Source organism: Harpia harpyja, chromosome 7 (assembly GCF_026419915.1).
Source record: "Harpia harpyja isolate bHarHar1 chromosome 7, bHarHar1 primary haplotype, whole genome shotgun sequence".
NCBI classification, from domain to species: Eukaryota; Metazoa; Chordata; class Aves; order Accipitriformes; family Accipitridae; genus Harpia; species Harpia harpyja.
In genome coordinates, this window is record NC_068946.1 from 8675808 (window position 1) to 8703801 (window position 27994).

At 50.4% G+C, this 27994-nt stretch overlaps 2 protein-coding genes across 2 annotated transcripts; both read right to left on the reverse strand.

The window, feature by feature from the left end:
* Nucleotides 1–126: 126 nt before the first annotated feature.
* Nucleotides 127–5449, reverse strand: DDOST (dolichyl-diphosphooligosaccharide--protein glycosyltransferase non-catalytic subunit). The gene is made up of 11 exons (XM_052793527.1): nucleotides 5262–5449; nucleotides 4511–4621; nucleotides 4156–4242; nucleotides 3661–3764; nucleotides 2670–2764; nucleotides 2198–2291; nucleotides 1611–1759; nucleotides 1165–1312; nucleotides 896–1016; nucleotides 690–796; nucleotides 127–607 (listed from the first exon to the last, which is right to left on the reverse strand). Exons 1-11 carry the CDS (start codon nucleotides 5398–5400, stop codon nucleotides 458–460), a joined length of 1305 nt encoding a protein of 434 aa, XP_052649487.1. The 5' UTR covers nucleotides 5401–5449; the 3' UTR covers nucleotides 127–457.
* A 176-nt stretch (nucleotides 5450–5625) lies between these two features.
* Nucleotides 5626–27989, reverse strand: KIF17 (kinesin family member 17). The gene is made up of 22 exons (XM_052793528.1): nucleotides 27849–27989; nucleotides 27588–27668; nucleotides 27396–27470; nucleotides 26986–27129; nucleotides 26686–26895; nucleotides 25460–25628; nucleotides 25257–25359; nucleotides 25012–25169; nucleotides 21982–22214; nucleotides 20724–20870; nucleotides 20221–20322; nucleotides 17481–17670; nucleotides 13584–14036; nucleotides 12436–12533; nucleotides 11628–11775; nucleotides 10478–10566; nucleotides 10225–10349; nucleotides 7890–8121; nucleotides 6693–6951; nucleotides 6346–6413; nucleotides 6121–6241; nucleotides 5626–5941 (listed from the first exon to the last, which is right to left on the reverse strand). The coding sequence occupies exons 1-22, from the start codon at nucleotides 27930–27932 to the stop codon at nucleotides 5802–5804; spliced, it is 3429 nt and encodes a 1142-aa protein (XP_052649488.1). The 5' UTR covers nucleotides 27933–27989; the 3' UTR covers nucleotides 5626–5801.
* Between the last annotated feature and the right edge of the window lie 5 nt (nucleotides 27990–27994).

Here is a 27994-nt window from a genome sequence, read left to right on the forward strand (position 1 = left end):
CCCACCCCACAGAACAGCCCGAGCTGGCGAGGGAGATGCGGAGACATGTCCCTCAGGTGCCACCCGCGAGTCCAGGGACGCGGGTGAAAGCCCCACGCGGTGAATTCACTTCTTTCAACCCAGGGCGAGAGGAACGAGACTTTATTTTGAAAATGGAATTAATCTCGAATCGAAATCATTCCACCGCGGGGGGAGACAAACATGGCGAACTCGTCAAGGGAAAACACCAGAGGCGTCACAGTTCTGGCTCTGCAGACACTTCAGCAACAGATTTCCCCCAAAAATTTCATTTTCTTTCCTATTAATCCCTCTTCCACGTGTAAAAATAAAAAAGACCAAACGCAAATCCACAGCGTGTCTGGCACCTACCAGTTCTCGCACGGTTACCAACGAGGGTCCCGAGCGCTGCCTGTCCCTGCCTGGCGCTGGGGAAAAGGCTCTTCCTCCCACAGGGAGCTCAGTCAGATTTCTCCTTCTCCTTCATGTGCAGGAAGACGATGCTGAACATGAAGAGGCCAACCATCATGGAGAAGGCGCCGGCGTAGTACGGGTACGCCGAGGGGATGAAACGTTCGTACTGTGTGTGCTGGAGAGGACGGACAGACACCTGGGAGGGGAGAGAGCGGGCCTGTGAGTCTGGCAGCCCCGGCACCCTTCCCTCTCCGGCGATTAATTCCCACCGCGCTTACCTGGGTGGAGGAGTAGAGGTGGGTATAACCCAACCGGTTGTAATCCACTTTAAACTGAAACACTCCGTAGACGTCCGGCAGCTTGAACCGCACGCTGTATTTGCCACCTGAGAAAAGAGACAGCGGTGACATTCGCGACAACGCTGCTAGGCTGAGCGGCAAAAACACCTGCCCAATGCAGAGCCAGGGTGGCGAGGGAAACCCACCATTCCTCTTCAGGAAGGTCCGCACGAAGGGATCGATGCGGACGAACTCCAGCTGAATATCATCTCCGTCGAAGGGGACCCACTTGCCGTCAGAAAGCTTTTCAATTATGATGCTGTACTCCTGGAACGAACCCACAACGTGTGAAGTTAATGAGCGATAGCTGAAAACGAACGTCGACCCGTACCCAGTTCAAATTTTCCCCAAGTTCCTTTTTCAGCTCCCATGTCCCCTCCTGCCCGCACCGCAGGCCCCAAGCAGGCAGCCTTACCACGAGATCGGTGACAGTGTAGGCGTGGGGAGGCGCAAGTTCCCCCACGCGGTGGTGGGACACCGCTCCGACGCGCAGCACTCCCTCCTCCTTGAACACCCAGCGGGACAAGGCAACAGCCAGCTCGTAATTACCCGTCTGCGAGTACCTACAGACAAAGGAAGGCTGAGAAAGCATGGCAGCCACGCCAAAAAAAGACACCACACGCCAAAACCCAAACCGTTAATAGATGTGAAAGCAACAAAGAGCTAGCTGGGGTTAAAGGAGGGAATTGCTTCCCAAAGCGCTTTGCTCCACAAGGCCAAAGGAACGCGTCACCCACGATTTAATTCAAGCTTTCTCCCATTTCCTGTAACATGGGTATTTGTTGCCTGTTTCCCAGGACTTTCTTGACCAAACAGCTCCCCAGATATTCCTCAGCCAGGGACACCAGGAAGTCAACGTACCTCTTGGAGCCAGGGGCAGCTTTCTGCACAGCGGAATTGAAGAAGGCATCGCTAAAGAAATCCAAGGAGCCACTGAAAACAACACGGGCGTTGTTCCGGGCTTGGAGTCCCGCGATCAGCAGGGTGTTCTTCCCAACCGCGTGCGGGTACTGAAAAGGAATGTATTTAGGAGAGCGTTTAACCCATTTAGGGATGATTAAAGAAGAGTTAATCTCCGGTTTGCTGCAGGGTGGAACAGTCTGACTGTAGCCAGCACAGCCTGCCTTTAAGTAGAAGCCAAGAAGCTCAGAATAACCAGTAACAGGATTCACAGCTTCTGCCCTCTCCGACGGGAATGAAACCAGGAGATACGCTTTGATCTACGCTGGCCTTTCTTCCAAAGCATCCCTCACACTGGACGTTTTCCCACCAACGAAAAGCAAAGAGGAGGATTCCCAGGGCAATGTCAGAAAGCAGATGACAGCCTGACCCTTTCAAAATCCACCAGATTAAACACTCCAGCTTTTTTTCCCTGCAAGGTGCCGATATTTGAGGGACTTCATTGTAGTAGTGTAGCCCAAAAGAGAAGAACAAGTAACGGACCGTACCTGAGTAATAGGCTTATCTGGGAAGAAGGAGTAAGAGGTAGAAGAACCGGTCAGGATATCCAGCACCAGTGGGTTGTCAGGATCAGCCACCATCCTTGCAGGGAGAGGCACGGTGAGCAGCACAAAGACCCCCCAGGGCCCCCCACACCCAGAGGAACACGCAGGAACCTCCTCACCCTTTGGATGTGGCAAGACAACCGCAGAGCTTGCACACACCAAGAAATGAAATATTTCCTCAAGATACAAAGTCAAGCTTCACTAATTTATGTTAAGAATCATTCCTAAGTCAACAACTAAGCTGCTTTGGAGATTTTTCTTTTTATTGTTATCTGAAATCAAGAGAGATTGCTCACGTTTAGTGTCACAGCCCCTAACCCTACGCTTACCTCACAGCACCACCAGTATTTTTGCTCTGCTTCCCCAACAACAGCTACCTCACCCCCCTTCCCACGCCGCGCTGCAGGTCGCTTACCCAACTCCTCGGAAAAGGATGGGGTTCAGTGCCGCTTTACCCACAATGGTGGGGGCCTTCAGGAGATTTTCAGCATCTGCAACTATGAGCGTGTGCTGGGAGAAAGGAGAGAGATGGGCGTGAACGCACTGTAGGGGCAGGTGGGTTGATGTTTGTTAGGTTCTATCGGCAAGTAACAGCTTCTCTTGTTATTTGAAAGTTAACTTTGTTTTTACAGACGATTAGAACTGAGCAGCTGTCGGATGAATGTTACAATTCAATTAAAAAAGCAAAAAACCAGCATTTTTTTTGTGTAATTATGATCAAATTAAATTAACAGTGATACATAAGGAAATGTAAACCACCTTTTGATAAAGATAGCAATACCTACAGTATTTTACTGTCCCATATTTAGCAACTTTCATCCTTAAACTAGGACAATGTCCATGTACTATTTCAACGGTTTAGTTTCAATAAGAATTAGCGGAATGTATTTAGTTCAGACCTTAATATAGGTTTTTATTTTAAAGTACGGGGTGACACTGGGGGGGGGGGGGAAATCGTAGAAACGTGTACATTTCTATACTGATCTCTGGGACTGAACATCTCCCTTCCCACATCCGAAGCATCGCACTCAGTGTCTGACGGGCTTCACCCACCAGCAAAATTCCCCCCCACACAACACGCTTCGGCGTGGTTCAAAGCCGCCATTAATTGTGGTGTGATTGCTGGAGACACGGTGGCAATCTGAAACTACTCAGGGCAGTGGAAAGATCAAACCCAGGAAATTCAGAAAGATGGATTTGAGGGCAGAGACCCTGAACGTGCACAGCTTTGCAGTGTTATGTCACACTATCAAGCAGAACTATTTATGACTTTCTTGGGAGGAAGCTGAGAAAACAGAGAATGGATGGAGGAAAAAAGGGAAAACAAGGACAGAAGATTCACGCCCAAACCTTTACACCTAAGTACTCATTAATAAAACCCAAAACGTGCCGATATATCCATTTACCTGGCCGGGGTCGGATATATCGTAGTTGTGATGGTCGATGACAGCTGTCCTTTCCTCATCAAACTCGATCCCACACTCACTGCCCAGCTCTCGCAGCGGGTCGCCTGGAAGGACAAAATGGATTCTTGGTTACATGGCGCGTTCAGGACACAATGCCAGTCTCAGCGCCCAAAATAAAAAGTAAGTTCAGCTTAGAGTCACGCATTCGGCACTCTATGAGCCAAACCCTGAGGAGCAACACAACCTCCCCCAGCTAAATTCCTATTCAAAATGTCAATAAAAGCTATTTACCACCCATTTCCTTACAGTACAAACTTTGAGGTTCCCAATGAGAAACTGCGTTTTCTCACCAGTTTTGTTGCAGGAACTCAGAGAAGGACGAATAAACTATTTGCTCATTGCAGAGTGTAAGCAGTGTAGGTGCTGCCTACAAGGTTTCAGCCACAAGAAGTGGCTGAAACACGCCAATTTGCTCTGACAAGTGTTTGTACTTACCGATGTCTGAGCTGGCGGCAACGAGGACGCTACCGCCTCCATCGATGAAAGCGGTGATGGTCTCCACGTTGATGTTTCCACCAAAATCTGAAAGTGCATGCCAGAAATTCATGACTTGTTCACAGAAATAATACCACGGCAGAATTAAACCACAGCAAGACACCACATAATTTCTATTGTAGCTGCAAGAACCACCGTTAAGGGCCTGGATGTACCTGCAGTTTGCCACCAGGTACAAGATGCAAAGGATAACATCCAAAGTGCAAGATTTAATTAAAGTTCACAAAACAGAAATCCCCTTCCAAAAATGCCACCAAGCTACAAAAGTGCTTGAGTTTCCCCCTCCCGTATTTACCTTCTATGGATGGTGAGAAGATGATCAAGTTGTCATACAGAAATTCTCCGTATTTTATCAGGGACAGGCCAGCATCATCCGCTGTGCGGAAAGTGAGATCGAAGCCCCTGTCTGCAGCCGCAAGACAAAATTGACAACTTTCGCATCTCACAAAATCGACACATTGTAGCAGCAAAACAGCATCAAGATCCTGAGTTTTACTTCCCCCATAAACAGCTGTGTTTTGGAAAAAAGTGGCTTAGGAGCTTTCTAGGAGCACCACTGGGGTGTTCCCACGTAAAACCAAGGGGTATCAATCCCCTGAAAAAACCCTTTGTTGCAAAGATGCCCAACTGACACCCATCAAGCGGGGAGCAATGCTGCAGGTGACCCAAAACACAGGCACGGCTGGGGAAACCACCCCCATCTCCTCCCTCGGTCTGATCAGGGGGCCCCAAATACCTGCCTCTCCCCCAGGAAACCCCAATCTCCTCCCTCAGTCTGACCAGCGGAGCCCAACCCCCCCCCCCCCAGATGACCCCAATCTCCTTCTTCAGCCCAACCAGGGCACCCCAACCGCCCCCCTCGCCCCCAGGGGACTCCAACCTCCTCCGTCAGCCCGGCCAGGGGGACCCCAAAGACCCCCGTCACCCCCCAGTCTCCTCCCTCAGCCTCACCAGGGGACCCCAGTCGCGCCCCCCTCAGCCCCAGGGAACCCCAATCTCCTCCCTCAGCCCGGCGCGGGGTCCCCAGCCGCCTCCCCTAGCCCTACCCGCCAGGCTGCGGAAGAAGAGCGAGTGCGTGTCCCGCAGGTTGCCGTTCTCCAGCAGCACCAGGGTGCGGGGCCCCCCCTCAGCCCCGGCCGCCGCCACCGCCAGGAGCCACCACAGACGGACCGCGGCCGCCGCCATCTTGTTCACCGGCGCCAAGCTTCCCCGGAAGCGGGCGGGCGAACGCAGCCAATCAGCGCCAGGAGCCGCTCCCGCGCCTTCCAATCATCGACAGACACCTCTTCGCCGCCGGCCAATCACCGAGACGCTGTCGTGCCAAACACCCCACCCCGCCGCGCGGCCACCGTAGCGCCCCTGAGGGGAGGAAGATGGGGGTCGGCGGGTTCCCAGTAAAAGACGTCAAAATGGCGGTGTCAGACTGGTTTATTGCAGCGCAGGGTTGGGGGGTACAGGGCGCGACAGCACATAGCGACAGCGAGCTCGCCCTCTGTCCCACGATGTAGAAGCGAGAGCGTTTTGGTGCAAAACCACAGAGATTTGGCGTCTTCCTGCGTTGCCGGACGCCTCGAGAGTGGCAGGAGTCAGAGGGGGCGGCCGGCGAAGCCGGCTTTGCCCTTTTTACGCTTGATGGTGGTCGGAGGGACCACGGTGAGGGCTTGGAGGCGGAAGGGCCGGGGCATGGCGGAGGCACCGCTGGGAGCCCCCTCCGGCCCCGGGAGAGCTGCGAGAGGAGAGGAAGGGGCGGCAGTGGGCATCCGCCCTCACTGGGTGCCAAAAACGGGCCTCGCCTGGCAAAAAATGGCCGAGCCAAATCCCGCCGGCCCCCCCCCCAAAAAAACACCCAAGAGGAAAGGAAAAGGAAGGGGAGGGCCAGCGATCGAAGGGAAACAGCGGTTTTACCTCGGTTCTCAGTTGGGTCGGGGTGGAGGATGCGGCTGGCTCGCCGGGGTCGGAAGTAGTTGCTGGCGATGGTCTGGCTGTCACTCCTGTTCAGCACCCGTTGGTAGCGGTCTTCCTCGGGCTGGAAGCGGAAAACGCCGTCAGGAGCGGCGGACTCTGTGCTAGCCCTCGGGTTACTGCTTAGAAATAGGGCAAAATTGGTAAAATAGGGGTATAACACCGTACGGTTCGCTCTTGGCTCTCGGCTGAAGGGCTCTTTTGGGCAGGTTTGGGCTGTGGCAGGGCTGGAACTGCTGTGAGAAGAGACGGGTGTTAAAGGGTCGTTGTCTCTAAAACAATTAATGTTCTCCTGACTGCACTCCCAGATCCCCAACACCGCTCCGGTCACCGGGCTCATTCACAGAGATTCCCAAAGCATCCGTACCGTGCTTCACATTAGATGATGTTGTTATTCAAACTTCCTAGGCAAACTTTTCTGTACACAGATTTTAGAAGGGAGCACAGCCCAAACGTGATCTGCTGAGCCCAGAAGCAGCCACATGCCGGTGGCACCGTCGAGACGCTCCTCTTACCTGCGGGCAGGCGGGTTTTTTGAATGAGGGGCTGTGGAATTTTCCAGCAGCTGGTTTCCTCATCCCAGACGGATTCGCGCTTGATCTTCTCCAGATTGCTGTAGTTACAGTCACGCCGGACGAGGGACTGCACCTGATCCAGCAGCTGCTGGAAGAGCATCAGGTCTCGCTCCAGGCGGCGGATAGTGCTGAGGTAATCGATCTTTTCCAGCTCAAACTCCGACTGCAGATCTTTGATCTCGGTCTCAGCAGCCTGCAGCTGGGACATAAAACCAAAGTAAGTCGTTGGGATTACAAAGGAGAGAGACGGATGATTACTGTGAATACAGGGAGTTGTCAGGCAGAGGGATGGAAAGACAGGCACAAAAGCTTCAATATTTGGGGAGATTCTAATTTATAGTTAAGAATCAGGATGAGGTTTGCTTGGAGAGATTATTCCACATCTGTTTTAATGAAAGATTTCTGGCGTTTCTCCAAAGTGCTGAGTCTTTGAATGGACCTTAAGTTGATCTTACTAGTGTGGTCTGCATCCAGCGCTAATGAGCTCTTAAGAGTTCCTAACTTCGATGAAAAAGATTCAATATTTCTTTGATAACCTAAATACAGAAATAAAGCAAGTTCTTAACATGCAGATTTAGGGCTGCACATGCATAGATTTTTTTGGGGAGCTCCTCGGATTCTGCCTTATCAGAGCAAAACTGATTTTCAAGTGTGCCTAAAATTGAAGAGCACTGCTTTTATATTTAGGGGTTTTTTTCCCCCCCAGAAAACTTTTCGTGGTGTAATTTCTTCCAGGAGCCCAGGTGTGGTATCTGGGGTGATCAGAACCGGAGAAAGCTGTGCAATAGATTGCATAGGTCAGTAGAGGGAGTCGCATCCTCTCCCATCACGTCACGTCACCCTCTGGTCTGCGTGCTGCACAACGAGGAGACTGGCCTTTAAAACGGGTGGGCTTTTGGGCTTCAACAACTTAATTCACCACACCCTGAGGGCTGCTGCATCCGATACTTCATAAAAATGCACGCAGACAACCTTATAGGTACTAATGCAGGCACGCATATGAAATATTTCATGCAGGCAGAGTCACGCTCTAAACATACTGCCCTAAAACACCTCCTTAACCCCAAAAAATGGGTATGCAGATGAGGAAAGAGATGCTCCCTAAATCTTCAGCAGGGATAGCAGGGAGCTGCTCACCTTCTTCTGCATCTTCTCCAGAAGCTTGCTCTTGGCTCGAACCTCCTCCTGGATGGAGTCGTAGACGTTAAGCAGAACCCAGTCACTGCTGTCCTCATTAGATTGCTGCAGCGCGGTCACCAGCTGCATCCTCCGCTCGTCCGCGTATTTTTTCCGGCGTTTATGCTTTTCTTTGAGGTCCTTGTTTTTAGCCTGTTCCCCCCCTACTACCTGTCGCTCGAGCATCTGCAGCCTGGAAAAGGCAAACGCTTCTCTTAGCTCAACACTACCGTCAAAGAACCGTCTGCGTTAAGCGTGGAGGATGCACGTCCTGACCTGGATGACAGTTGGGAAGACACAGTACAAAAAATAGTGATTTCTGACGAGATTTGCTGTCCAGAGTGATCACGGCAAATTCTACTTTTATTAACAATTTCTGTCATAGATACTCCTGTGGACCCAGGGCAAAGCACGTGTTATTCTGAGCAGCTTTGTCAACAAGAATGTTTGGAAATCTGTATCTATGCTCACTGAATACTGTTTAAAAACCCTGTTTTGTGGAATTTATATTTAAGTTCCTATTGAAATACATGTTGAATATATTATTTTAATTCTTACTTTTTGTTTTGAAAGACTCTCAAAGCAAGCACATAAGGTGCCAAAATTCCGCAAACTAATATTCTAAATGGTGGATACAGGAGCGGTATGGCTGGAAGCCACAGTACAATTTCCTTTTTGGGGCAATATCAACCAAGGTTGATGACTTGGGCAGCAGAGCAGATAGCTCAGGTTGGCCAGCACTGGCTCAAATCGGAGAAAATCCCACTGCTGATAAAACCTCCGCTGATAATAGCCTCTTAGCTATCTTCAAACCCATCCAAAAGAGCTTGTTCTCCACCAGGGATGACCTGCAATTCTACTTTACTGCACTTGCCAAGTAGCCTTCGGTTTTGTTTGCTTAATGCGCGACTGAATCCTCGCTCCGCTGAGTGAGGATCAGAGATCTCACAGCCATCCTGGTGTGTAAAGCTCTTAACAGGCAGTTTTGAAAATCCCCGTGCTGGCGGAACCAAACCCTGCTGCCTAATCTGCAGAGAACTTTGATTTTAACAATATAATTAGAAGAGCATTTTTCACTTGTTTGTCACAAAAAGGAACGCTGCGATAGGATTATTAAGATTTGATATATAATCAAAACAAACAGTTTCTTTGGAGACCTCTCCATTAATAGACAGAATTGCCTGCAAATTACAGACACTGTTATTCTAGATTTCTCAATAGCTTCTTTTTTAGCTGGGAGAGGCCCAACAGAGTGAGCATGCGCCACAGGAGCTCACAGTAAAGCTGCAAGACTGGCTGAAAAACGCAAGACTTTTCAGAATCAGCCTCTATCATCCACAATATATCTTATGTTGAGCGTTTCTAGTCTTAATATAATTCCACACAACAAAGTAAAAGAGAAAAATCAGCAGAATTTGCTTAAAGTGTGTATTTCTGAAACAGCACTGAACCCCCATGTAATTTCAATACGCTGTGTTGTACTTGGACTAAAGGAATTCTCTCAAGATGGCTCTCACCCGGAGGAGAACCTTCAAGACAGGATGCCTCTGGGATGGGCCGAGCGTGAGTCTCGAGCCCTGCACCCCTCACACCCCAGGCCTGTGCTCCAAGCCCTGGGTCTAATGCTGCCCCTAAAATGTGATTATTGGGAAATTTTGATGTCAGTTCTGGCTGACGTCTTGCAAACATTGTCAGATGCGTGAGTTAGAGGCAAAAGTGACCTCAGTGACAGGGGAGAGTTGTGGAGGATGCACTGTCCTCCACCCACACGCACAGTGAGCTACAGGAAGGCCTGCTACCTTACTTGCACTGAGAGGGCTCTAAGTGCTCTTCAAGAACCATTTTTAAGAGGAAAAAGAGGCCACCTCCATAACCTGTTTGGGCACTTAAGCTCTGTCAGCAACTGCCTCAACTCTATAAACTCCTCATAAATTACACCTGCAAAAAGCCAGAGAAGGAAACGACTTCCCTGCCTATAAATCTAGGCAGGATTTGTTATCAAGAAAGCACGCTTTTTTGCATCCACATCTGCTGACACAGACCTCTCCAGATTTTTCTCTCTTAATTCTGGCACTTGGCATCATTGAATGCTGCAGCTAAGAGCTATTTATCTGCCCAAATAGGGTAAAGTTAATTTTGGGCTAAAGAATACGTGTCTGCCTAGTTTTGTTCTGCGCTGAACTGACAGCTGAAGCTCGATGGTTGTAATATCATGGAAGAACAGGATTGCTTCTTGCCCGTGTGTGTTGTAAGCAATGCCCAGGAGGCAGTTAACAGGAGCAGCATAGTCACTGACCTGGCGAGCACCTGCTGCTGGTCTGCAGGCAATGAAATCCCCTCAGCAGTGACAGCCACCTCTGCTCCAGCAGTCCCTCTGCTCATACCACCAGTGTCTTGGACAGTCCGAGGCGCTGCTGGGTCCTGAGGACAAGAAGAAACCAAAGGCCGCAGCTCTGAAAAGACGCAATGCGAGTACTGGGATAGATGAAGCATGACGTTACCCACTCGGGTTTATTGTACCTGGAGGGGTAAAGTAGCCTGAAGGGTACCTGGGCTGATGTTAGTTCTTCATCTGCTGCAGCAACAGAGTCTTCAGGCAAAGGTGTCTTGTCAGGAGTAGTTTCGGTCCTCATGGCCGCTGAAAAGTAAAAGAGGAAATACCCACAACGTCAGTAATGAGCTCTGCAAAACTAGAGCATAAATCTGTGAAAACATCACGCAAAGTCTTCACCAAAAGCTAAAAACTATGCCTGGAAGGAAAAGGTCTGTTATTTATGCTGGTCAGTAAAAGCCATCAAGACCCAGAGGGTGTATCAGGTAAGGAATGCAGATTTTATAGGGTTGGGAGAGCCTGGGTCCTCGTGTTTGCACACAAATAATCTATTTCAGAGGCTGGGGGGTGCACATTTCTAATCAGAGGCGGGGGGGGGGAGAACGTCTCACCTTAGAAAGTGATAGCGTCAAAAATTAAGAATATAGGTTCAAGAATTAATATTGGGCAATAAGTGCTGTACAAGGACATTGAAAAATGTGCTCTGAGGCACTGCAGAAGTATAAATGAAAAGCAGTAACAAAGAGGTTAGCTGGCAACAATTTATAGGTGTGTGAGAGGAATATCCACCCTCCAGCAAAGCCACGGTGTTGATAATCCACTGGGAGGCCAAGGGCTGCATCACATTTGCATGCGGTGGAAGAGACTGCCGCAGCCACCCTCGTTCTCAGGTGTGTGAGTTGTGCATAGCCAAACAGATCAAGACAGAGCAGTGCCTGCCGAGACCAGTCATCTCCGCAGCTCAAACCTCTGCTCAAAAGAAATCCTGCCCTAAGTCAGAAGAAACTCGCAGCTATGTGGGCAAAAATCACATTTCATCGCCTCAAGGCTTACAGGGTAGGGCCAGGCTGGTCCTGATGGGAAAGAAGTCAGGGAAATAGGGAAGAGGACAAAGCAGGGACAGAGAGTCTCATGAGTGGCCCAGGAGAGCCAGAGTTACTGCTCCTGCTGTCGATAAGGGAGGGTTGAGAGCAGGGACTGCTGTTGCTGCCAGGCAGCACTTGCTGCAGTAGCAGTCGCTGCCACTTTAAAGGTTGCAGTGGCTGCCACAAATGTGACTTTGCAAAAACAGTCTGTGTCTGCTCATGCCTAAAGCATCAGGGAACCCTCCGCCTGTGCTGCACACCCTCCACCTGCCTCGTCCACACCTGCTTCCTTCCTGAGGTTCTCCTCGAGAGCAGACAGCTTGAGATCGTAGTGATTTCTCAGGCTGCTGATGTCCTCTTCGAGGCGGGCACGCGATGCCTGCTCTGCTTCGTAGCTGGCCTTTAGTTGGGCCAGCCTCTCTTCGTACTCCTGGAAGGCACAGCAGACAGCCTGACGCAACAGCCCTGTGACCATATACAAGGTCACATCCAGGTTCATTCTAGGTCACATCTTATGTCCACCCCAATAAAACTTTACCATCCCGTATTCACTAACTTTTTCTGTGATTTAAGTCAACACAGTATTGATGGAGGGTGACTAGTTAGCCCTAGAAACCACTATCTTGGGCAGATGTGGTGACCTGGAAGGAGCTTTGTAAAGAGCAAGGAGAGAGTTTTATTTCCTTCTGGCCCCCAACTCCTCATTCTTCCTCCTGGCTCCATATCCCCTCTTTATCTTCATCCTTATACTGTTCCTAACATCTTCTGACTACTGCTTTCCTCCCCCCTATTTCTCCCTCCTCTGACAGGAGGAATCAAAGTTTTACAGGTAGTTACTTCAAAAATTCTTCTTGGGAACCCATTCCAATTCATCTCCAGAGAGGTGGGAACAATGCTGAGAGAAAGTGGCGTTGTAAATAAGGCCTTCATCAACACACGTTCTGTCCATAGGAGACAAGGACCAAAAAATAGGAAGATAAGTGCTCTGAAAAGGCTGAACCACGCAGCCCTACACCATATTTGTAATGATTATTATAAAACCCCACAAGCCTGAGTCAAAGACACTACGGGATGCCCCCTCCTGCCTTACTTCTCTGATCAGCTGCTTCTCTGCTTCAGGATCTAACTGGGGTTTGAGGAGGGGAGCTGGCTTCGCTGCCAGGTGAGCAGTCTCAGCAGGTAGAAGCCCTGCAAAGCAAAGCAGAAATAAAAATCACTCACAATTACTAGGTGGGATTGTCTGTAGAATGCCTGGAAAAAGAACAAAGAACGTGGCTGCCAGCAAATCCTTTAAACTGCACTCATGTGTCAGCATCTGTGTTGCCAAAACGCCCACTGGCCTGGGACTCCTTAGGTGTGGGGAGAGGCGTCAGCGCTGAGCAGAGGGGGAGAGGTTTAAGCTTCAGGTATATGAAAGCAAATATAAATCCAATCTCTTTCACAAAATAGCAGGAGACTTGTTTCCAGGGCTATGCTAATAGATTTGGAAGATAAAAGACATGGGGGAAGGAGATGAAAGGTGCAGGGAAATTGCCTTCTTTCTTCACAGCTGTTTCTGAAAGGTGGCAGAAAGGGGGGGGGGGAATAGCTTACAGCCTTATTGCTTTGCTGAAAGTTGCCCTTTTTTAGGGGATAATTCTCAAAAGGTGATCAGCTCCCTAAAGGCTGCTCTTACCCATTTGTTCCCACATTTGCTATTGCTACTTCATAGCAAAGAGCAAGTCTGCTGATGCTGGGCTGAATCCTCAAAGAAAGGACAGTGCTGCTCTCTGTAAGCAGTGCCATCAGCGGGGAAAAACTTTTCTTGTAGTGTCAAAGATTCACAGTTTAGGAGAACAGGGTTGAATGCTAACTTTGAAAACAAACATGTATATTTAATAAAGAATTTTACATTATTATTTCTTACGCAGCTCATTTTTGCTCTGCCAGCCGAAACCTCACTTCTGTGACTGACTAAATTCTAGCCAGAATGACCAAGAAGAATCACGGATTTGAATCATGTCAGCATTTTCTAACAGAATTTGTCATTATCGAAAATACTGGATAATTGAGATGGTCTTTACCAGTGGAATAAGGTCAATTTGGCAATGGTGAAGGAAAAGTCCATTACCAGAATGGAGAACTCTTCCTCCAACAGGTAAGGAAAAGGTTGAGGTGAAATCCAGTGAGCACACATATAAAAACCACATTTTTCTGTCAAAGATAAAACATCTCTGGAGCCACTATGGGCTCTCCTACCTGACAAGTTATGCGCACTCATCTGTTCAGCTAGAATGGCCTTCAGCTTCTTAATCTCCTCCTGATACTCCCTCAGCAGAGCATCCTTGGGGTCCTCATTGATACAGGGCTTGTTCTTGATGTTTTTCGCTCGATTAGCATAGCGCAAAGTACTGAGGCTTTCATCATAGTTGTTATCAGCTGGAGATAAGCATGCTACCATCAGGGTCTTGGTATTCCCTCCGAGGGAGTCTTGCAGCAGCCTGGTCAGCTTTGAGTCTCGGTACGGGATGTGCTTACACCTGCCATCAACCAGGGCTGAAATGACGTTGCCCAGAGCTGAGAGGGAGAGGTTGATTTTGGTGGCCTCTTTGAGCCGCTCCCCCGTAGCTCCAGTTTTTGACTGTCTCTCGCTTCCTGCCAGATCCACTAAATTGAGTTTTGCGGCCCTGAGGTGGTCCTGCCCTTGCTCATCTGCAAGAAAATAATTCCGGGTTAGGCTCTTCTTAAGAGGAAGCATCTTAACAGTCAAGAAACTGGATTCTCTGGCGTTACATTCCAGTTCAAGCCCTGTTCTTTGTCTGCATTTGGGCCCTGACTCCCTTAAGTAAATAAATATCTACTTAAAGAACTACATGTTTTAGTGCTTTCCTGAACAAGATTCTGCACAGTAAAAATTCATGCCCGTTCTTACTCTCCCAGTGAGCTCTGAACACACACACACACACACACCCCCCTCCACATATTTGCACAGATGCTGAGTGTTTACAATTTTGTGCAAAGCCCTCTGCAAGTAACAAGGTCAGACCATGAGTTTATACAACTTTTTTCTCCTTAGATTGTTTCATGAAGTTAAACAATGTCTGACAATTGGAGAGAAGGAAGGGAGGAAGCATGAAATGAGTTAATGGGCAGCAACTGGAGCAGGGCTAGTTGGAGAGCACAGGCAGAAGAGCAGGCTCCCTGAATGCCCATGTGACATGGAGAGACAGGCAGGAAGATTACCTCTACAGACTACCATGGAAAGGCTGGAGTAGACACTACGCTGGGAAACAGTTTTTCCATGAACTCCCAAACTACAGCTTTTCTCAAGACTGGAATCCAACCTACCCTAATCAATGGATGTATTCAAGAAATTTCTTGCTATGCTTCAAAAGAAAGAGCACATCCTATCAGATACCATCAAGGTCCACCATCTGGCTCGAATGTTCAAGAAGCCCACCAGATCTCCCCTCTCACCCAGATAGCTGTAAAACTGCACCATGACTCAGCACACAGGCATGCTCAGCGGCATCTGTTCCTCCTCAACTCATGACATTCTCAGTGAGAAAGTAAAATGAAGGAACACAGGCGAGACACAGGAAAACTGCAAGAAATCGGGACTGTGCTCAGCCCAAACCACTCAGATGAGGCGATGGATCTCAGTGAGTGAGGAGTCAGACCCAGCAAGCTGGTGCCATTCCCATTGTAACACTTTAAGGCAAGAGAAGATGGGAGCTGAAGTTAACAGCTAGCTCCCCAGCTACCTGGACACACACCGCATGCATATAGCATCTGCTTCCTGACCTGCATTTTGAGGCTGGATTAACGTGATGACACAAATCCCCTGTGACTAAGAGAGAACACATTCGGCCGCTTTAGGAACCCCTCAGTTTCACTGGCTACTTAACTTTCCCAGCCTCGTGCAGAGCAAAGAGTTGGACACACATTCGCAAATCACAGACTACTGTCCTAAGTGCTGGACCACACTCTTGGATGTCCACATCCCAATCGTCCCTCACAATGACAACCCAAGTTCAAGTGAAGAGCTCCTTTAGTGCTCCAGGCAAAAAGAACATCAAGGTTTTAACCAAGTCTGCCCTTTTCCAGACAGACTTCTACAAAACCTAGCCTTCAATTTAGTCAGAGTTACAGCTTTATGGCTGTGGACAATATCTAAACATGAGCAATGAGTAATATGATGCATGGGGGAAAGTTAAAAGTTCACAGGTAAACAAAAAAAATCTAAAATCTGTTGCCCCAGGATATTTCCCCAGTTAGAGCAACAGATTGTTAACTGTGGAACTTAATGTTTGCTGCAAAGCTAACTTCTTGTTTCACTCCACATCTTTCTGGCATGTCAAGACATGGGAGAATTGGGGAAAAAAACCCCAGATGGAGGTTAAATAGAGCGCCCTCTCACTATCCTTTGTGAGAGCTGGGGTGAGTGGACAGTCACAAAAAGTAGGTTTTCTAACCCTTTCCCTCTTTCCCCCAGTTTATGTAAACACTGACAGGCAATTAAAAAGTTGTTTTGGTTTCTGCCAGTCCTTTTACCCATGGAGGCTGTTTGTTTCCATCGAGGAGCTTAGCGGTTTCGTTTCCGTGGTGTAACAAGGTCCCCAGACTTGCTAAAATGCTTGCAGCAGCCCGAAAGTCTTGCCTGTCTAATTCCCATACCACCCATCAGCCAGTGCTCGTGGCATAAGCACTGGCCAAATCTACGTCTTTCTCGTTAACTGATCAATCCCTAAGCACAATGCCAGGAAATAAAACATCTGCTACTCTAAATACGGTAAAAATAGTGATGGTAACTTTCGCATTTCAAACATCTGCAGCCAGAGAACCCGGTATTTGCTACAATCCTGTTCCTGAATCTACACTGTTACTTCAAAGAGTTACTTTAGTCCACATAATTGCAAAGAGATCCTTTAAAATATCAACTGCCTGTAAGTTATAATTTACTAGAGGCTCAACTGGAAAAGAAGTTTTAACTTCTCCGTGCCCCTCTTCATGAAGTCTAAAGATGGCAACATAAATACCAACTTCATTAACTATTTCAACTAACGATTACCCTAGTAGAACCATCCAGTTATGGGGATTGTGCCAGAACCCTCAACTTTCTCCTCACATATTCCAGCTATCTTCCATTTAACTGCCAAAACTGCAAGTTTCCCCACCTGCCATCCTGTTCTGTGTAACATGTTTTCAAAGCTTTAAATCAGAGAAATTGTTGCAGGCTAGTTTAAGAGCCCTGCACCCATCTGGAACTCAAAAGAGGAGTGTAAATACTTCTTTTTCCTTGTTAGGATTAAAGTTGGGGTTTTATGGACCCACAGAATGCAAGGATTAGCATCCACCAGCTGCGCTAATTGAGAAATCCCCTAAATCCCACACACACCATTTTGGATAGAGGAAAACGAGGTACTGTCACCAACATCTGGAACCACAATTTAGGAAGACATTGTGTAACTTCCCCCATGGCTGAAACAGCTGAAGAAAACAAAGTGGAGCTGTTCACAGCCTCAGCTGGGGTCAAGGACTAGATGGAATATAGGAGACTAATTACTTTCTTAGCCCGAGAAAAAACCCTTTCGAGGTCTGTGTTAGGACCCAGTGAGGCAGCTTTATCAGCTGAAAAAACACCAATGGAAATAAGATGCTGGAGAAAGGAAAATTAGCCTTTAAAACTTTATTAAGGGATTCTTTTATTCCATCTTAAACCCCAGATTAGCTGTTTGCTTAAAACATGTGCCCCATGATCGTTGGGTGAAATGATCTGACTTGCATTGTAAGGGAGGTCAGACAAGACAGATAACCCTGTAAGTTTCTCCAGGCTGTACAATGCATGAACTCCAAGCTGTTGTATGGGCTGTGAGATTTAGCACCCTTTGCTGGAAATAAAGGTTTTAGAAGGTAAGAAATGGAAGGAGAATTAAATATGTTCCCAGTTTGAGTGTAAGACATTCCTCCCCCAAGGGGGAATCGAGGAAAAAAAAAAAAAGACTTTGAATACTCAGTCATTTTGCACTGTGAAGAATGTCCATGTCAGGGCAGAATTCTGATTTCTACTGGACCTAAAATAATTTTGCTGTGGGGTGACTGGTCAGACCGCACAGATTCTGCGCTCTGCTAGGGGCAGGGCATCCAGATACCTACCTACAGTGTAGATTTCCATATTGACAGTAAAGATGGAGTGGGAGCGGGAAGAGTCCTTATTCATGAGGGTGTAACCCACTGCTCGATTTCTCCAGCCTGTCTCCATGATCTGCTCACACTGGACCACGCTATGCACGGTGTGCAGAGAGAGCCCCTTCACGTACACCCCTTTCTCTGGGTGCTCCTTCAGCTGCAAACAGGGACAATGCAAGACAGGTTAAAACAAGACGCACCGAGGCTGTGGGAAGGCACGCTGGAAACTGCCCGGAAGCTTGAGGGCTACACGAGTTTTACACGTGGAGAAATTAAAACTGCAGTATGGCAAAAACATATCTGGCTGCCACCAAAAAGCCTTACTGTTTCTGAAGGAGGAATAAAACCACATGAAAAAAGGGAACCACTTTCATGGCTCTGCAGGCAAAAAGAATTAAAGTTAAAAGTTTGCTGACTGATTCAGAGATCTCCCAGGCCACAAGAAACTCATCTTCTCTGCACTGAGCCGCCTTCTACCTCCCCTATTGTTAAGCTGCATATTTTAAAAAAGAACTGAAATATTTTTCACCTATTATGGCAAAGGTTCTAATATCTCTTCAGTCATAGGGAGCTTTTTTTAAAATCAAAGCACAGATTCAATAGTCATGGATATTGTTACAAGTGCTTTGCTGAAGCCTTCCGCTCTTCGAGGGCGTCTTGATCTCCCTGACAAAATTCCCAAAGTCACACCCATCACACACAGGCGGACTATAATAATTTTTCTCCAGATTAGCTCATTTTTAATACTCTCTAAACTCCTATTCAGGCACCTGGGTAGAGACAGAGTGTTAGATACCTAACAGCATCTTTTCAGCAATTATCAGTCACGCAGAAGAAAAGTTTCATACAGCATGCTAATAAACGATTGAAATGTTCAAAATCTTGATCAAACCTACATAAAAAATAAAAAACAATCAAGAGATCCCTGCACTCCTACATCAGCCCCCTCTGAAGCTACCTCCACACTGGGAATTTTAAACGAGCTGAATTAATTTTCAACAGCAATGTTACGCCCCACATCTGCTGAGTTCATAACCAAAACTCTATCTTTATCGTGTCAGCTGGGATATCAAGATATGGTTGTCATTACTCGGTGTCACGGAATGACAGGTATGGCGTTTGGCAGTGTGACTTCCAAAGAAGAGCCTTAGATACTTTAGTGATGCACGCGCCACAAGAAGCAATGTAAAATAGAGTGTTTGCTGTTAAAAAACCTGCACAGAACAGAGCAGAAGTGGCTGGAAACTAAACGAGGCAGGATTTTAGCCTTGTTCTAAAGCCATGACTGCCCAGGAGGAATCCAGTTACAGAATCACAGCCAGACTGTTCATACACTGTGACTTTTGCCTGTGTTACAGGGGAACCCCAAGGTTGGCCTGGCTGTATTTGAGGGTGCTGCAGAGCCCTTGAGGAACACCCAACCGAGGACATGGTTGTTTAACTCCAACACAGACTGACAGGGGCGTTTTCCTTGCAGAGCTCCGTAAAACCTGCTCTTCACAGGGTTTTATGCACGGGAGGCAATGGTGGGCTTCTGAGTCACCAAAGTCACTGACATTGAAAGGCAAAAGAACAAACAGAAATGGCATTTTGGAGGAGAATTGGGGGACAGAGAAGAAAGCAGTGGGTCAGCTTGGGCTTTCTGTCTCTGCAGGACATGACTCCCTTAATTACTCGATGGAGGCAGCAACAGGCAGCGGCTGTCACCGGTGTGATGGTGTTACCCTGGAAACTGTTCTGCCCAACTCCTGCCTTCCCAGTGCCAACTGTGGTCGTCATGGAAACTGGTGTCACTGCTGATGTGGAACAAAGGATGGGAAAATGCAGCAAGCGCCTTCCAAAAGAGTGAGTCCCCTTCTCCCACCCTCCCTCTCGACACGCACAGGCAAAGCATGCTTGGAACAGGGAGCAGAGAGGGTTTTGCCTCCCTTAAAGCCAGAAGCATGTTAAAAAAAAAACCAAACTGCCCCGTAAGGCAGTTTGGGACTGTCACCATCTCAGCGCATCTGTGCAGCAGATGGTGCTAGTGCCTCGCTTTTCTTCACCGGGGCAGTCCTGCAGGGAAGTAAATTGGGACAGGAGGTTTGCAGCTCCCTCCAGGAACACGTGCAAAAAGATCTGCAAAGCCACCGAGAGGTAAATTTTATAAAAATCAGCCCCTTGATTAGGATTTCAGGAAAGTTTACCCTCCTGCATTCCTGGAAACTGTCCACCTTCCCTATGCGTTCCCATGGGGAGTAATACCTGCCGCGTCCCCTCAAAATAGGATCAGCCTTTTTTGTTTTAGCCAGATAATAAGATCATCCACAGCTACACTGGATCAGATTAAACATTTATAAGGCACAGAATCCTCCTGCTTTAGAGACACCTGTGAGACGAAGAGGATTAGGAAGAAATTGCCCCATGAGCACTTTGTTCCATCCTTGTCCAGTAATGATTTTCATGCAGCTTCCACTAATCTACTGGCCGCTATCAAGCAGGACACACAGGATATGTCTCTGACTGGATCCTGTTCCTTCTGCCACTAAAGGTTCACTGAAGTCCCTCAAAATCTCCTCATGGCTTCCATATTCATCACTACAACTTCATATTCTGTTGTTCAGCTTCTGACAGAGCATATTATTGCACTTCTGCGAGACATTCACGATAACACTTATCTGAGCAAATTAAAGCACTTCCTAATTAAGACACATTGACTCCGCCTCACCTCCAACTTCTGCTTGGTATCAGCTCCTAGGAGGTCTCGTATGTCTTCGTTGTAAATCTCCAGGTAGGAAGCTCTTACCAAGAACTTGGCATTTTCAGCACACTGCACAAAACAGGAATGATTTTTGGGTAAGGTTCTCAAAATGAAGGCAAGTAGGCAGCCCACACAGATCCTCAGTGCCAGCTGGGTGCCTACCTCCCTTCAACACTTCATCAAATCTCTCCTGGCATTTCATTCACAGGTGTAACCACTCAACACACTCGCTGTAGGGACTTTCAGTCCTTAAACATCTCAAGTGCAAGTCCATAAAGTCAGCAGAGATGAGGGTGCAGTTCATCTGACTATACACAGGCCTCAGCTTTTGGATGAGAGGCAGCATACCCCAAAGCCTGTCCCCATTCTCACTCCTGAGCGCAATCGGCACTCTCTTCCTGGGGTATGAATGTCTTTCTTGATATCACACAATCTTACAACGGGTCTCTTTCACATTGTTACACACCTACCTGCACGCTCTCAAAAATGTGTTCAAATGCTCTGGGTATTATGCCTTTCTGTATAGAAGGATCCACAACTCCCTGCATGGTGAATGACTTCCCACTGCCAGTCTGGCCATAGGCAAATATGGTGCCATTGTAGCCTTCGGTGACACCCTGGAAATGAAGGGAAACCAAATAAAATAGCCATTATCTTTACCCTTTGCATAACTGCAAATACATTGTCCAGAATCAATCCTACCCCATGAAAGATATTTTAAAGGAAGAGCCGGAACTAAACTTCAAACAACTGCTTGATCTTCACATGCCATCAGAGTATAATAATTAAAAAATGCATTCTGCTAGCATATGAATCGATGGTTTTCTCTCAAAAATGGAAAACTTGAAGAAATGCAGGTGTTGAAAAGTAGAAGGGCAGTTGACAACGCTTAGAAGACCACAATATTTTTTTTCTCTTGGAAAGCTGGCCGAAAGAAGGCCTCACTTTCACTTGTTCCTATTTCAGAGAAGCATGGCAGGAACAGAAGATATTTGGATTTCTTAAGGTTCAAATAAAAAGAAAAAGAAATAATCTGTTAACCTAATAATCTACTGTTTCAGACCCTGGTTGTTCTCCTGAACAGGAACTTCCATCTTAAAATTATCACTGGCCATTTTATCCCTGTTTCATCTTCTAACAAAGTTGTGTTTTGGTTTTTTGGGGGCAGAGGGAGAGGAGGGAGGGGTTTGCTTAACTGGTTCATTTTTCACCCTAGCTGTTTACCATGCTGATGTGTTAACAGGCAACAAACACATCCCCTCTCATTTTGCTATTCTAAAACAGGCTGAGGTTCCCTGTCTACTCTAAAGTTTCTTGCTTAACAGTAAAAATGTCCCTAAAATCATCAGGAGTCTTTTTTGTCCCCTTTCTCCTCACAACACTTTCCGCTGCAGTTTCTGTCCAGCTACCATCTCTAGGGCCTGCTCAGGGGGGTTCATTTTTCATATAAACATCCGCCTAAAACAATTAAATGTAATTCTATCCTCAGTGCCCTGCTGGCTGCTGAAGAAGTATTTTTTTCTTCCCAATTTCCCAGCCTACTGCTGGGATGCTGTTTTGCCCTCCTCTGCACCCCAGGGTTGCATCTAAGTCTCTTGAAGCAGTAGACAGGGCTGTTTCTGTCCATAAATCAGTTCTACTTAGGGATCATCTACCCACGTAAAACTCTGCAGCCCACATCCCAAGCTATGTGTTGGCTGCTTCCAACTTGCTTCAGGCACCACTCACCTCCACGAGCGGGTAGGCGATCTCGTTGTAGATCTGCTCCGTACTGTGCTCCTGGTAGTATGCCCCATCGAAGGTGAACTGCTTTGGGGGCTCGCCGGCGGCGGCAGGGTTTTGGAGGAAGCACTGGCCCCGCGCACTCTCCATGCTGACGACCGCCTTGCAGCCGAGAGCCTTCTCACGCTCGTTCATGGGCCGGCAGCGGACGATCACCTTCACCGCCTCTGAGGCCATTTTTCAAGGCCCAGCTCTACCCCACACTCACTCACTTGGTGGGGCTGAGGGGCATCGGGGCCTGGGTAGGCCTGGGGGAAGACTGGGGCAAGCCTAAGCGCAGGGCCTGCACCCCTGGGTGGGGTGGACCACTCACTGCTTGCTGGGGGCACTGAGGGGATGGACCCCCCTACAGCTTGGCATGAGGAAGGAGAGCCAGGGAGGCCACAAATGGCTGGGGTAAAGGAGAGATTAAGGAGGAGAAAAGCTTGGGAGGGATGAAGGGAAAGGGGGAGACTTGGGACAAGTCTGAGGGGGAACTCGGGCAGGCCGGGGGGGAGGAAACCTGAGGGGATCCTGGGGGCAGGAAAGCCTCAGGTAACTCTAGGGAGCTGGGACAAGCCCAAAGGGGACTGGGCGAGGGAAAACCTGAGGTAAACCTGTAGGTATCGGGCAAGCCTGAGGGAGCGGAGGGAAACCCGAGGGGAGCCGGGGTGAATGGAAGGAGCCGGGGGGGAGCTGAGGGGAGGCGGGAAGCGCCGTCCGACCCACCGCGCATGCGCACAGCGGCCCCACGCGGTTACCACAGCGACGGGGTAGCGTGGCGCAAGGCCCCGCCCCGCGAGCCACGTGACTGCGGGCGGGCACGCGCCCGCGTGCAAGAGCCGGCGTGCACCAAAGAACACGTGTGCAAGGGGGGGGGGGCGCGGCGGGCACGAGGGCACGCGCGCGTGGGAGTGCAGGTGCATGGGGGCGCGAGCGTGCAATGGCACGGGTGCACAGCTGCGCAGTGCACGAGTGCGCCGCCTGAGCGTGCAAGGGAAGGCGAGTGCGCAGGTGTGCAACAGCACGAGTGTGTGAGAGCGCGGTGGTAGCGGTGCACGAGGGTGCAAGAGCACGAGGGCTTTGAGACTGCGAGTGCACGGGAGCGCAAGGGCTTGAGTGCAGCCGTGCAAGCGCGGGAGCACACACGAGTACGAGTGCGCAGCTGCACAGTGCAATTGTGCAAGCGTGCGAGCACACGCGGGTGCGAGTGCGTGGAGCAACTATACAAGCGTGTGCATGCACGAGAGCACAAGCGCCCAAGAGCGCAAGTGCCCGAGTGCAAGTTCATGAGCGTGCACGTGCAGGAGAGCGTGGGAGCGCACAAGCGTGCACGCTTGCACGCAGCGCCGTGGTGGGGGAGTGGGAAGAAAAGACCTCCAGCAGCCCTCTCCTGCGGTAGCACGAGAGCCATTTATTGCCGGAGTCACGCCGTACAGCCCGCCAAGCGCGCGCACGGCCCGCGGGAGGGGAATAAATAAGGCAGATGGCAGCGATTTAAAGCTAAGTGGGGATTTGGGGGGCTAGCTGTGCCTGAGCGGGGGGCGGCCGGGCCTAACCCCGCTCATGCTGCACCCCGACGGGGGCGGCGGGGGCCCAGGCGGCCTCCCCCCAAGCGCTGGCCCCACCGCCGGGGTCCCGCTCCTCGTAGCCGGGGTTGCGGTGACCAGGGGCCAAGCGGCAGAAGCAGCCCCCCGGCGCCCCGGAGTAGTGAGCCAGGAGGGCGGCCACGCTGGCGAACTCAGCGTTGGAGTGCTGCCGTCGATGCGGGGAGAGAGGGCAGAGGTGAGTTCCCCCGCTCGGCCGGTGGCCGCGGCGGCTGGAGGGCCTTGCCAGGGTGCCCACGTGCTGTGCACCCATGCACCCGGGCACCCCGAATTGAATGCACCCATGCGCCAAATACCTACGTACCCACACACAGGTGCACCCATGCACCAAACGCACCCGTGCGCTTATGCACCATGCGCCCACAAACCCAATGCACCCACACACCAATGCATGGGTGCACACGTGAATCAAATACACCCGTGCATCCCTTGCATCCGTGCATGCGCATACTGATGCGCCCGCGTACCTGTGCACCGTGCATCCACGCACAGCTGCACTCTGCGCACTGATGCACCCTCAATCAAATGCACCGGTGCACCCACAACTCAAATGCACCCATGACCACTGCACCCACGAATCAAACAGACTCTCGTCAATGCACCCGTGCACCACGTACCCACATGCAGATGCACTTGTGCACCCATGAATCAAATGTAATTGCACAGCGAAGCATGGATACACCCACGCACCCACACCCATTGGTACCTGTGTGCCATGCGCAGATGCACCCGTGCACCCACACACCAACACCCCTCTGCACCCATGCACAGACGCATGTGAGCACTGATGCAACCATGAAGCAAATGCCTCTGTGCACCCATGCAGTTACGAAGCAAATGCACTTATACACCAGTGTACCCATGCACCAATGCACTCATACACCTCTGCACCGATGCAACCACAAAGCAAATGCACCCATGCGCCGCTGCATCAAATGCATGTACACACCAGTGCATCCATGTACCAGTGCATCCATGCACAGATGCACCAAATGCACTTAAACATGTCAAATGCACGTACACACCAGTGCATCCACACACTTATGCACCAATGCATCCACACACCTATGCACCAATGCACCCGTGCATAGATGCACCAAATGAACTTATACAGTGCATCAAATGCATGGATGCACCAAATGCACTTATGCACCTGTACATCTGTGCACCAATGCACCAAACGCACTTATACACCAGTGCATCCACGGACAGACACACAAAATGAACTTACACCCCAGCGCATCCACGCACCGGCGCATCAAATGCACTTACCCAGGTGCAACTGTGCACCACTGCAACCACGAAGCAAACGCACCCGCGTGTTCATGCATCAAATGCGCTCACATGTGATGCGCCCACACCCCGCTGCCCCCGCGCAGCAGCCTCACCTCCACGCAGAACCTGCCCTGGTGGGTCCTGAAGAGGCAGTAGGGGATGACGCCGCAGGGCGCCCGCACCCACAGGCACCAGCGCTTGGCCAGGCCAGGCTCAGGGCGCAGGAGAAAGGCTCCGGGGACGTCCCGCCGCAGCAGCGCGATCCCGACGTCCCTGGGGACGAGGTGGCGGGTGGGCGCAGGGGAGGGGGTGGGGGGGACGGACACGACGGCGAGGAGTGGGGTGCTGCTGTGCGCTCACCTGGTGATGCCGGCGAAGGCCCACACGCTCTCGGCGAGGACGCTCTCATTTTCAGGGAGGAAGGCCAAGCTCCTCGTCCCTTTGCTCTCCCATCCCGCTGCCGCTATGGGAGACCCTTAATCCCCTCATTGCCCCAAAAACCCCACAAAATTGGGGCTACTTGTGTGTCTCCCCCGTGCCTCAGTTTCCCCTCCGGCACTCACCGGCGTCGCGGGGCGGCTGGTGGAGCTGGCTCTCGCCCCCGCAGTCCCGGTAAGCCCCCGAGCGCAGGACTTTGCTGCGGATGGCTTTTTTGCGCACCAGAACCGGGGAGCAGTAGGGGTTCCCCGGGCGCCAGGCGCCGGCTCTGCCCTCCGCCTCTGGCCGCCGCTCCTGGAGGGCGGAGGGGCTGTGAGGGGGGTTTGGGGGATGCTTGCTGCGCAAAATGTTGTGCAAAAAAACACGCAAAAACCGCTGTGCAGAAAAAGCTACCCAAAAACCACCGTGCAAAACACCATGCAAAAATAACATGCAAAAAATGCTATACAAAAAACCCACCATGCAAAAAATGCCATGCAAAAAATGCTGTGGGGAAAAAAAAAAGCCATGCAAATCACCATGCAAAAGATGCCATGCAAAAACGCCGTGCCAAAAACACCACGCAAAACACCATGCAAAAAAGGTTATACAAAAAATGCCGTGCAAAAAACCCACAGTGCAAAATACCCTGCAAAAAACTGCTATGTAAAAAAGTGCCATGCAAAAAATGCCCTGCAGAACACCATGCAAAATAGCTGTGCAAAAAAATGCTGTGCAAATACACCCGATGCAAAACACCATACAAGAAAAGACCATGCAAAAAACTGCCCTGCAAAATGCCATTTAAAACAGGCTATGTAAAACGCTGTGCAAGAAAAGGCTGTGCAGGATGGGCCTTGCAAAATGCACTGTGCAAAAACGTGCCACGCAAAACGCTGTGCAAGAAAAGGCTGTGCAAAATACTGTGCGTATACTGCTGAGTGAAGAAGTGCTGTACAAAGAGGACATGCAAGGAAATGCCATGCAAGACACCATGCAAAAAACGTGCTGTGCAATAATGTGCCATGCAAAACGCGGTGCGAGAAAAGGCAGTGCAAGAACTGCCAGACAAAACAGCGTGCAAAAAATGCCGTGCCAAAAGTGTCATGCAAATATCGCTGCGCAAAAAAAAACGCCCTGCAAAAAATGCCATGCACATACTGCTGTGGAAGAAATGCTGTGCAAAGAAAAGGCCGTGCAAGAAAAACCGTGCAAGACACCACGCAAAAAATGTGCTGCGCAAAAACGCGCCATGCAAAACGCCGTGCAAGAAAAGGCCATGCAGGAATCCCACGCACAAAACCACCACGCAAGCAGACGTAGTGCTAAGGCCCGTGGAGCAGCACCCAGCACCCTGACAGGGTGCACGTACCCCTGCGCCCAGGGAGCCGAGGCTGGCGGGCGCGGGCAGGCGTCGGAAGGAGACGAGGGCGTTGACGTTGCGTGACACCTCCTCGGGGTTGAGGGGCTCCCGCAGCACCCCGGTCCCCGGGGGCTCCCCCTCGCCCGCCTGCTCCTCAGGGTGCGCCAGGAGGTAGCAGAGCTGGAAGGAGCGGCAGAGCAAGAGGTGCAGGGTCTGGACCTGGGGGAGGCAAAAGAAGCTGCGTGCAAATATTAAAAATAATAATAATAGGGTGGGGTTTTGGGGGAGGGAGGGTGTTGGGCCACGCACCTCGCCTGGGAGCCCCACGAAGAGGTGGCAGAAGAGGGGGCTGGCGGGGCTGCAGGGATTGCGGGCCACGAAGGCGAACTGGTGGTCGGCGTGTCGCCACGTGCTGTACAGGATCCGACGGAGAGCGTGCGCCATCAGCAGTGTCTGTGGGGATAAGATTGGGGGGGGGTGGTCACTGGGACTGAGCACCCCTGGACACCCAGCCTCCCCGGGGTGCAAGCAGTGCCGGGGTCACCCCTACTTGCATGGCAGGTTGCAAACCTGCAACTGCGTGGTAGGCTGCAACCCTATTTGCAAATACGAAGCAGGTTCCCAAGCGAAAAGCAATGCTCAGAGAGGTGCAACCCCCCCAAAGCAGCACCCAGCACCCCCCCCAGCACCCATGACCACCCCCTTCCCAGCACCCCTACCTCCCCGTCAGCGCCGTAGACCTTCAGCCCCTGCAAACTGAACCTCAGCACCACTGACCTCCTCCTGGGGCAGTCCTGGCCGGGAGAGATGCAGCGTTGGGGGGGGTCCAGGCTGTGCCACCCGGGTGTGCCCCCCCACTATTTGGGGTCCCCCCATTTCCCGGTGAGGGGGAGCAGTGGGGGATGCCAGACCTTCAGTGCCCGCAACTGCTCCTCCAGCCGCCCCGCTTGCTGCTGCAGGTCCAAGTCCTCCACTGCGAAAGAGCCCACGTACTGGGGGGGGGGGCAAAAAACACTCATGTCAGCAACAACCCCCCCACTATGCTGCAGTTGCCCCCCTCAGGGTAATCAGACCACCCCAAGATGCTGTTTTGGGGGGTGATGGGGATGCATCCGCACCCAAACCTCATCTCAGGGTGTCGTGTCCCGTCCCCCCCACAGTGGGTCAATCACCTCTGCCGGCTTGGTGATGCCCCGGGCTCGCTGCTGGGGGGCCGCAGGATCCGGCCCCCTCCCGTTGGCTGGCTTCTTCTTCATGGCAGTGGGGTTTGGGGGTGAAGGCTGGATCGGGATGGGGTTAAGCGGCTTGGGTGCTGCAT

What these genes read in the sequence shown, in the direction of transcription:
- DDOST (XM_052793527.1), bottom strand. Translation starts at nt 5,400, where the DNA reads ATGGCGGCGGCCGCGGTCCGTCTGTGGTGGCTCCTGGCGGTGGCGGCG. An exon ending in CTTCTTCCGCAGCCTGGCGG is followed by an intron (nt 4,622 to 5,261) that starts GTAGGGCTAGGG and finishes TTGCGGCTGCAG; the next exon opens with ACAGGGGCTTCGATCTCACT. An exon ending in ATCCTTTTCCGAGGAGTTGG is followed by an intron (nt 2,292 to 2,669) that starts GTAAGCGACCTG and finishes TCTCCCTGCAAG; the next exon opens with GATGGTGGCTGATCCTGACA.
- KIF17 (XM_052793528.1), bottom strand. Translation starts at nt 27,932, where the DNA reads ATGAAGAAGAAGCCAGCCAACGGGAGGGGGCCGGATCCTGCGGCCCCC. An exon ending in GCCTTCGCCGGCATCACCAG is followed by an intron (nt 25,170 to 25,256) that starts GTGAGCGCACAG and finishes CCTCGTCCCCAG; the next exon opens with GGACGTCGGGATCGCGCTGC. An exon ending in TGGAGAAGATGCAGAAGAAG is followed by an intron (nt 6,952 to 7,889) that starts GTGAGCAGCTCC and finishes TTTATGTCCCAG; the next exon opens with CTGCAGGCTGCTGAGACCGA.